Below are 10,459 nucleotides of genomic sequence, written 5' to 3' on the forward strand. Positions count from 1 at the left end.
TCTGCTATAATACCTGGAAGCCGAGCATTAGCCTACTTAATATTACTTTTAATTGCTTCTTCTCTGTAAAAACTTGAATTGTTACCTCCTTATTTTAATACATCTACTGCCAAGTACTGCTAGGTAATTGTAATTACATTGTAATTCAGATAAAATACATAGCAATCTCATTTAATTCTAGTGTAATCACACCGTTAGTTGTGGGCTGCATTATGAAATGCTACAAGATAATCTTATAATTCCAAATCTTTTTTTGCGGGGGGTTGCCCTGGCTGTAGATGACTCTTGCTTGGATTTGATTATCTTGGATCAGATGACCTCTGGTTTGTGATTCTTCTGTATAACCTTCAGCAACTTGATGAGGGGGAGAAGCTACGCAACCTATATACAGAATAGGCTATGATGCATGGCTATATGTGTGAAATCGTCTCTTGGAATAGGCCCAAGCTGCATCCGTTCTGCAATACTCAGTTAACCACCACACAAGCCACTGTGGGCACCGCAGATGATTTCATATGCAAACAAAGCCAAGTCCTTGCTTACATCTGGCGGGTTTTTTGTGGGCTAATGTGCATATTTTCATTTTAACATAATTTGTTCAGCGTGGTGTAAAGTGTCTCTTTTTACTGCTGTCGTGTAAACACTTAAATATGTTTCCCAGTATTGTCGCAATGTTTTTCGAGACCCTGCGCTTGCTGCGCAGTAAACCCGCGGCGGCTCCGCTACAGATTACCGTGTAAACACACCCTTGTATGTGATTGGTCGAGACATTTTAGCGCGACGTACCACAGCCAATCACAGGATTGTTTTTCTATCACGTCGGTGCACGGATAGTAAGCTAACGGATAATGCAAAAACAAACTATTATAAAGAAGACGGATTGCGGCTTAACGGCGATATAGCGTGGCAGGGCTTGATTATCTGGAACGAGTGTTTCTTGTTAGGATTTTATTTGTGAGCATGTGGTACGGCCGTGACTGCGAGGACGCAAGAATTGGGTAAGCCGAGCTAACCAGCGTTAGCAGCAGCGTGCTAATTTTCAGCGTTCCGCAAGGCCGCAGAGAAATACGAGCACTGCTTCCTGTTGTTGCTTTATTGAGAATGTAGGCTGAGCTACGATCACAACGTCAACCCCAAAAGTGTTATCTCGGAAACGAGCGCAGTCGTGCAGTTATTTGCACTTCAGTTTATTTTATACGAGCTTGCAAGCTACCTAGCTTGTTAGCTAGCTAGCTAGCATGAGTGAAGTGATGGACTGCAAACAGTCCGCTGACTCTGCATCGAGGAAACGGTGTCCATCACCCGATAAGGATGAAGGCAGCCTGATTCCCAGCAAGTCCGCAAAACTTAGTGACCAGCCAGATGAAACGAGGGTTAGTTCTGAAAGTTGCAAAGACAGTGAAGCCGAGAGTAAAGAAGCAGCCGGGAGCGAGGGCCAGTCGAAAGATGGTAAAGAGGAACAAGCCGCTATGAAAGCAGATCAGGGTTCAGAGGGCGCTGGTGGCACCAGTTCACAGCCTGTCAACAGCTCCAGCGCTGACAGCCACCACACCAGCAGTAGCACCGACAAGCCGCAGCCCTCGGATCAGCAGGAGTCGGCTCATGCAAAAGACAAAGCAGAGAAAACAGTAGAAACAGAGCGGCGTCCCACAGCTCCTCTGGACAAATCCGACTCAGCTGCCATAGCAGCTGCTGAAGCGCTGGCCAGTCTCACAGGGGGGGACGGAGAAGACAGCCAAGAGACTCCTTGTTCATCTGAAAAGGCCAAGCAGGTGAAACAAGGGAGTAAATTTAAACAGCGCGGGGGACACCAGTCCTCAAAAGTTGGCTCCAAAACACAAGCAGCGGCAGCAGATAGCTCCACATCTGTGCATAGCACTGACAGAGAGGATACAGATGATGTGCCTGAAGCAGATGAGGGCGATGAATCGGTATCTGGCTCTTCCTCCACACCGAGCTCCTCTTTCCCATCAGAAAATGAGGAAAACGATGATGGCGAATGTGCCATTGTGTCTGTAAAGATGGCTCCAGAGTTGAGGCAGTCGGTGGCTCTCCTGGCACAAGTACAGATGAGGCTGGAAGCCCTTGAGAAGAAAAGTGCCCGGCTTCACCAGAGGCTGGAGTTGAAGATTAGTCGTCAGCGGCGCCCGCATCTGGATCAGAGAAGTTCTATCACGAAAACGATCCCTGGGTTTTGGGTGACAGCTGTATCCTTAAAATATGAAAGTGTAACGCTCGACCGATTGCCATGCTGTGTTTGAGTATTTAAAGTGAATTTGTCATGTTGTTTTTTCGTAACTTCGATGTGCCAGCTGTTGAACCATCCTCATCTCTCAGCTCACATTGATGAGACCGATGAAGACGCTCTTAGTTACATGACTGATCTTGAGGTAGGACATTTTATTCTCACAATCTCAGCTGATGCATATTTGTAGAATGGAAGAAAACACGTTTTCCTACCTTTTTCCTCAGATTGAGTCTTTCAAGAATAACAAATTGGGCTACAGAATTCGCTTCCACTTCAGACGAAACCCTTACTTTCAGAACAACATCATCATGAAAGAGCTGCACCTCGGAATGGGAGGTAAAAAATAAACATGTGATTATAAAATCAAGTGATATTAGGTAAAGCATAGTGTAGCCTCAAAATTATATCAGTCTTTTGGAGAATACAGTAATACAATTTTTGACAGTGCACAAAAAAAACACAAAACATTTTTTTAGTGGTTGCTGCTTGCAGGCTGCAGCATTTATTAGTGTGATCAAAATGAAGGGCATTTTTCATCCCACATAAGTCAAATGTTTTCTCCAAAAAAGCATAAAATAACTGCCACACTTCAGTTGGACAGCTACTACTTAACCATATGCACAGTATTGTCACATAATAAAATATAATTAAAGCACATTTTCAACCTGGGATGTTGTATATTGGGTCGAGCTTTTTAACCGACTGCTTAAAGCCCTCTTTTTACCACCGTGCAACTACATGAGTAATTTTGCATCCACCATTTGATTTTCCTATCACATAGGAACTTATGATAGGAAAGGGTTACTCCCTAGTTGCATTATGTGCAGCTAGGAAGTGCTCCTGCAGTGCTTACGTGAGGCATTTGTTTACTTTAGGTCACACATCACCAGCTCCTAGTATCTCCTCCTCATGTGCCTTAATAGCCTGTTTGTGTAGAACGGTGTGTTTTTGCGTCAACTGATGGAACAAGTTTGTCGTTTCCACCTTTAGTGGGATCAATTTTCTTGCATGTTTTGGAAAGCACTGTGCTTTGTCGGAGCTTGATATGGTAGCTCCCTTATTAGGTACAAAGTGGTTAATGGAGGCTAACATGCAGTTCTTGCTCTCAGATGTGTCTGGGCTTGAGTCATTGTAGTGTGTGCTAGGGAAAGTAAATGCATGTCATTGGTGTGTCAATAATATATTGATATGACATTTTAATATCATTTAAAAATTTACACTGGTATTGTGAAAAATGAGGTTCAGTACAGCCCTAGCATATAAGGATAATCTTAAAAAGTAGAGTTATCAATTTTGCTTTTTTATCCCCCAATTCGGTCATATTTTGGAAGGGAAAATGACAACTAAATGGGAAATTTTCATTAACAGCTGTCTAGGGCTGTTCGATATAACGATATATATCGGATGACGATATAAAAACATCTATCGTTTCATTTTACGCTATCGTTTGTTTCGTGGTGTCGCAAAATAAACTGTTTACGGCAATATTTTTTTCATCGTTTTGATGGTCACTGTAGTGGCTATATTAATTTCTTAAAGTTCTCTCTTTCTCTTATATTTAATATAACCACACTATGGACAGACAAGCGACTGTTTTTATGCATTGTCGTTAGCAACAACGAAGGTAAAATCATCGCGTGTCCGCTTGTTTATTTTCCACATAAACCTTTCACGATAAAGCTCAAGATCCTGTTGAAACTTTTCAAAATAAACTGAATCGCATGAAAGAGTGTGCAGTATTTACGGATGAGAAGCAAAAAAGAGCCGCCAGGTGCTAAAAAAAAAACAACCTTAGACTCAAACATTAGAACAGGCTTTTCCCCGCAGCACGCCGTGTAATAAATACTCACAAAGAAAACGGCGGCCGTTACAACTTATGTCTAAAAATGTATAGTTTCATGCATCTGTTAAAACACTCGACTCCAGGTACACGACGCCCAGCTGGAAACGCTTCCCGCAATTCGAGCTGCCCGAGATTCACAGAATTTACAGAAAATGTTACATTTTTGTGATTTATATCGTTATCGGGACGATAGAATTCTTATATCGGGATATGAGATTTTGGTCATATCGCACAGCCCTACAGCTGCCTATAAAATATATGGGAATGAGAAGTTGCAAGTAAACCAAATAACTTGACAAATTTGTCAGTGTCACATTGTGAAGCATTATTATTATTGTTTATTTATCCAGGTGAAAGTCTCATTGAGATTTAAATCTCATTTCCAGGAGCAACCTGGCCAAAAGGGCAGCAGAAGTTACAACAAATGTGTTTTTTGTTGTTTGTTTTACCACAATCTTACCAGTGATTCTGTACATTCAGGTTTTATGTTTTTAAATTGAAAGTTAATTTAAATCAGTGGTTTTCAAACTATAGGATACAGGTTCACTGCAGGTGAGCCAGGTGGAATAAACTAAATGAAACTAAGGTCAATGTTTGTTAATGTTTTTCTTCCTAACTTTGGGATAAGTAAAGTATTGTGTTTCTTATCTTTATGGTTTGCTGATGTTATTGCACCTTTAAGTAATACATTTCAGTTTGGGTTCCTTTTTATTGTTTGATTAAAAAAAAAAAAGGAATGCGAGAGTGAACTTCAGCTTCTGGGGCACTCAAGATAAAGTGAGGACCACTGATTTAGGGGACTCATGTAAATAAAAGCCCAGTTACAATGCGGCTGGTGAGTGGCGAAACTTGCTTTTAGAAGGGCACACACCGTATTCAGACAGCACAGTTGCATTATGAAATGGAGGATTGGCTGAGATTACTTTAACTGTTTTACTCTTTGTCGTCATGCACATGAATAGAAAGAATCATTTGTGATGTCAAGCAGGAAGCTTATATCCTCAGTATCATGTTCTAATCCTGGCTGCTCATGTTTTCAGGATCTCCCATGTCGTTCTCCAACCCCATTCTATGGCATCGTGGACACAACCTGACAGCCCACAGTGAACCCAGGAAGTCTTCACGTGGTGTTTATGAGACGTTTTTCAGTTGGTTCAGTGACCACAGCAGCCCAGGACAAGATGATGTAGCACAGGTACACAAGAGTACACCCACATATTGGATTGTAGCAAAAATAAATCGATAAGTATAATTTTATTTATTTGTTTATAAGGACAACACATTGATCAACATTTGTGTGAGTATGGCAGCGTTAGTCAGCTGGCTAATTTTCAAGTGCAGTTCTTTGGCAAGATGTTTTTAAAAATGATTCAAATTATAGAATAAACGCAATAATTGGACAGACAATTACACTCACTATTCAAGACAAGAGGAAAGAGCAAAAAATGTACTCCTAATATAATATAAAGACAAGCGGCAGCCACCACAAACATTTAATACAATAATACAACAGAAACAGTAAGCAGCAACAAATAATAGAAACAGTAACCTTGCCTGCTAAAGAATTTCAGGCAGGTTAGATCGAAACAGAAAAATAAAAACAGATTTACTAGAATTTACTGTGCAGATTTTAACATGTTTGTGTCTGATCAACCTGGATCAAGACCTGGAGACTTAGTAACGGTGTTGTAGGAGCTCCAGTTTCTGTTTTCACTTGGTAAAACATTTTCTATTTGAAGCTTTGATTAACAGGATCTCCTGGTTTTAAATGTGTGTTGCTGTATTCGAAAGCTTTCAGACCCACTAGGCTGCAACAGTTTCAGAGGTATTTTGTTAACCTATTATTAGATTTTGCTAGACAATCATTATTTGCAAGCATGGTGTGCCAGCTGTGTGCTGAAAGGGTCAGAGTTCAAATGCTTGAAGCAATTATGTCACATTTAGTTAACATGATTACAGTCAGACTTTGGAAAAATGGCGACTTTATTACCCTTTAAAAATAGAAGAAATTCCTCTTTCAGTTAATTGCATTTTTGAACTAGATAAATGTGAAGTGAACTGAAGCTTCCACAGTCTGGTTGAGAGTAAAGTTGGACTTTAAGGATGGAGCACAAGTAAAGAAAAGAGAGGGGTAAAATGAGAATGTGACACAGTTTAATCTTGATTTCCAAAATTGAGGTTGAAAATAAATGTTAAATAATTGCGCAGCCCCAATAAGGACACTTCCTTTTTTGTTTTGGTTTGTTTTTAACAGATATAAAAATCAGGGTGTCTATCAAGTGGACCACCACTGGGCAAATGTGTGCGTTCATTTATTTATTTATTTTTATACAAAAGCTTCAATGGTAAATTAACAGTTTAAAAAGACTATAAAGACATTTTAAAAATAAATAAAGAGCCAACCCATACGTTATAGCTAAATACTCTTTTACCTGTTTAGTTGATGAGGTCACTAAAGCCCCTTTTCCATTAATACCTACTCTGGTCGGCTTGCCACGGTTTTCAGGGTTTTCCATCGGGGGTTCCAAGCAACCCAAGGTAATCCCAAAATGTAATTTCAACAGACTGCATGCCACCGATTGGCTGGTAAGTGGCATCAATCAATGAGCTATGAGAGGGTCTCGTTCGCGAAAATCAAAACCAACATTTTTAAAACCCCGAAAACAAGGAAATGGCTACAAAAACAACACGGTGGTCTCCGAGTCTGATGAAAAGCCTCAGACCGCTCGACGTCCACCTTGATTGTAGCGTTCATGTCGCATACTAATTACATCACTGGAAGTTCAGCCACGTTGCTATGACAACGATTGGGTGGTACTCGATTGTAACGGAAAACCCGTCGATCCAAGTAGGTACTAATGGAAAAGGGCCTTATGGGCACAGTGGGCCATCTACAAATCTGAAGCTCTGTGGTTTGATTCCCACCATGTCAAAGTGTCCTTGAGCAACCCCAAATTTAATCTGAAGCATCAATCAGCTTGTGAGTGTGACAGATTAAGCTTCTTTTGGCTGCTCCGTTATTCACATGGGGTCGCCACAGCGGATGGCGCCAGGATATTTGCCAGATTTTGAAGCCGGATGCCTTGTATCTCCTCTCGGTCTTAAACACCAGCTTTTTCACATGTTCTACAAATGTATAAGCCACTGTAAGTATGGAGCAGAAGCCGATCAATATATTGATCTGCCATTACTGGCGATTTCAGGGTTTTTAACTATTGAGAGATGAACGATTATTAATAAATGTTTTGCATGCCAAGCACAACTGGCAGCTGATCCGATCCAAGTGACGTGTTGTGAAAAAGTGCTTTCAGAGCTCAGTAAGAGTAGAAATCACTGTAAAAATACCAGTCGATTTACCATTTCTAAGTCCATATTTGTTCACTTATGGCTGGCTCAGGCTTTGCCCTTTGTTAGTGATGTGCTTCAGTGGGCTTTCGCTGGTATAAGCTGTAAATTGGGAAATGAACTCCCTGTTGTTTTTCTCTCTCTCATCACCCGCTGTGTGTGCAGGGACGCACTGAGGCCCAAATGCTGCTCCCTCTTCAGTTAATAGTTAATGCGTTTTTTTTCTCTGCCTCAAAAGATTGAATTAATAGTTCCATATTAATTGAGCGTGACATTAAATTACCCACCTGACCAAAGCTGCCAGGGTTACATTTTCTGATGGAAGCCCTATAATAGGAAAATTCTTAAACAATGCCATCAGGAAAACGTGTTTGTGTGTGTCTGTGGGGGTGCATTGTGTGTTTTCTATTCAAACATTTGCCTCTGGCAGGAATGCACATGGTGTGTGAAACTGAACATGTGCATCTCAACATATTGAAATGTACTGAAATGAAATTCGTGCTGTTCTTCAGATTCTTAAGGACGACCTGTACAGAGACCCTCTGAGATACTACCTCACTCCCCTCTGGGAACCGAGGGAGAACGGCAGGTAAAACAAACTCACAGATCCTACCAACTAACAGTCAGTGGGAGAAACACACATCGTAAGCCGTAAAATACAGAAGTATTCTCAGTAGCTGAGTGGGCTGCACATCAAAACAAAGAGCGTGTTTACTGTTAATGTGAAGGTTTATTTTTTTAATTTTGCAGTAGTGGCACGGGGGCTAGAACGGCTGACAACGGCAACGGAGACGACTGTGTTGTGATCTCTGACTCGGATGATGAACCCGGTGAGGAGGCTGGTGAAGCTGAACAAGGCAACAGTAGGGATGAGGAAGAGGAGGAGGAGGAGGAAGGCGAAGAAGAGGAGGAAAGAGGGCAAAGTGCAGGTCAGTGCCAAGACGGGACGGATAAAACGGTTCAAATCCCGCATTATACAGAAGCTCATTCTCACTTCTAGCTTATTTTGAAAATGGATGTCTGCGTCCATTTAGTGTTGAGCTCGCTGGGCTGTGTTGTAGCTGAAATTTAAATGTATGAGTAATGCGGGTTAAACTGAATAGACAAGAAATATCTCCTCCTCAGATGAGAGCCCAGGGGAGGAGGAGGATGGTGGAGAGATTGTGATCGACGGTAAGACATCACTCTTAACAGCAGCGCTACAAATTCACCATTGTCACAAATAATCAGTGGGAGGCTGTTGAATCTGCGGGTGGCATTTCAGTCTGCGTATCCTTCATTCTTTGATTTATTTAAGCTGAATCAGAAAAGCAACAAAAACATCTTGTTTTATTTGAGTTTTTAAACCATGACTGAAAAAATATTTGTATTTACTTTGTTATAGTGTTATAATGAAAATAAGAGCGCAATTTCAACACAATTCAGTTTTTCTCCGTTTTTTTCCACTGTAACTTTCATCTCAAGGCACTTTATATTGTGATGTCAAGACTCTACAGTAATATGATGTGAGCAAGGACGGTGACAGTGGGGAGGATGAACTCCCTTTTAGTCTCCAGCAAAACCAGGCTCAGGGAGAGGGCAGGCATCCACAGATGGAGAAGATAGAAAAGAGGAGCATAGGGATATGATGAACAGCAGATGGTACAAGAAACTACAGGACACATTATTGACTTGAGTAGTGGGTTATAAACACATGGGGAGTGGAGAATTTGGGAAGTCCCCCAACAGCCTGAGCCTATAGGAGAATAACTAAGGGAAAATTCAGGGTCCTCTGATCCAGCCGTAACTGTAAGTTTTATCAAACCGCAACAGTTTAAGCCTTATCTAGAAAGCAGGAAGGGTGTCTGTCTCCTAAACCCAAACTGGGAGCTGGATCCACAGGAAAGGGGCCTGAGAGCTGAAGGCTCTGTCTCCCATCCTACTTTTGGAAACCACAAGCGATGGGATAATAAGGCAATATAAGGTCTATTTCAGTGTTATAAAACATTCTTGAGCCATACCAGCTGTGATTTTCTTAAGTGCTTTCCCAATATTAAAAGGCTCACTAATACATTTCTCATAGGATTTAATTAGAGCCATAATTACTACAGCAAAACTAAATCTTTTTCACTGCATGCTTACCTGCGGGGTTTTTTTTTTTTTTTTTTTTTTTAAGTAAAAATAAAAAAACATCACTATTTCTTTCCTTTCAATTTAGGTTTCAAAACAGAAAAGAAACAAAATAAGAAAATTCATTTTCCCCAAATCGATATTTAAAACCAAACACAAATAAATCAAAGAATGAACAATACATGGATTCAATTCATAATCTTTTTCCTCTTTCCTACTCTTTTAAATTATGGTATTTTTTTTTATTTATTTTTTTTATTTACCTTTTTTATTTTAAAGTTTGCTTTGTGGAATAATTAAAGTGACCCATTGAAACGATAGACGTCTGATTTTTGTCCTGTAGGCTCCGACGACAGCGATCAGGAGGAAGAAGAGGAAGAGGGAGCATAAGAAGAAGAAGAAGACGTGAGCTTGAAGGAGTCACCGCAGGGACCAGAGACCGAGAGGATGAAGAGAATGCTTGGTTTGTGAAGACTAACAGCAAACATTAAACCCTTCTTCCTGATGTTAGTCATTTTTATGCACAGAATATCCAGTTTTGTTTTGTTTTTTATAACAAATAAACACACAGAAGCATTTTAAATCAGGTTTAACTGTAACAACAAAGCCAAGGCAGCGCGTTTCCCCTCTGTTTTATACAGTTGGTACTGTGTCTTCTGATGTACTCTGATACACTTTTTGCAGTTGTTTTTTTTTTCTAAGCAGATTCTTGGGCATATTATGCCTCCTGGTTCTTCTACTGTTTTTCGATTTAAAGAGCATTGTACTACAACCTGTACGCGTGTAGGTGAGTTTTCTGATTGCCCCTATTTGGTGGCATAAAACTTTGCATTGCATATTCTTCAAATAACAGTGAAGCCTTCAGAGGCTTTATTAGCAATCTTGTCACATTTGGGCTTTTCTTTTGTTTGTTT

The 10,459-nt window shown here is 40.6% G+C and overlaps 1 protein-coding gene across 2 annotated transcripts; it reads left to right on the forward strand.

Annotated features, from left to right (window-relative positions):
- Positions 1-776: 776 nt before the first annotated feature.
- tspy (testis specific protein Y-linked) lies at positions 777-10,242 on the forward strand. 2 transcript variants are annotated; one of them, XM_005930708.3, is made up of 8 exons: positions 777-2,207; positions 2,313-2,390; positions 2,473-2,584; positions 5,132-5,286; positions 7,949-8,025; positions 8,187-8,365; positions 8,562-8,609; positions 9,889-10,242. In XM_005930708.3, the coding sequence occupies exons 1-8, from the start codon at positions 1,239-1,241 to the stop codon at positions 9,933-9,935; spliced, it is 1,665 nt and encodes a 554-aa protein (XP_005930770.1). In that variant the 5' UTR covers positions 777-1,238; the 3' UTR covers positions 9,936-10,242. The 2 variants fall into 2 exon arrangements, with proteins under 2 accessions (XP_005930770.1, XP_005930771.1); XM_005930709.3 differs by lacking the exon at positions 8,562-8,609 and having other exon boundaries at positions 778-2,207.
- Positions 10,243-10,459: the final 217 nt, after the last annotated feature.

The sequence above is a fragment of the Haplochromis burtoni genome, unplaced genomic scaffold (genome assembly GCF_018398535.1).
Source record: "Haplochromis burtoni strain Fernald_Lab_line unplaced genomic scaffold, NCSU_Asbu1 Contig_134, whole genome shotgun sequence".
In the NCBI taxonomy this organism is placed as follows: domain Eukaryota; kingdom Metazoa; phylum Chordata; class Actinopteri; order Cichliformes; family Cichlidae; genus Haplochromis; species Haplochromis burtoni.

What these genes read in the sequence shown, in the direction of transcription:
- tspy (XM_005930708.3), top strand. Translation starts at nt 1,239, where the DNA reads ATGAGTGAAGTGATGGACTGCAAACAGTCCGCTGACTCTGCATCGAGG. An exon ending in GACAAGATGATGTAGCACAG is followed by an intron (nt 5,287 to 7,948) that starts GTACACAAGAGT and finishes GCTGTTCTTCAG; the next exon opens with ATTCTTAAGGACGACCTGTA. An exon ending in TGGAGAGATTGTGATCGACG is followed by an intron (nt 8,610 to 9,888) that starts GTAAGACATCAC and finishes TTTGTCCTGTAG; the next exon opens with GCTCCGACGACAGCGATCAG.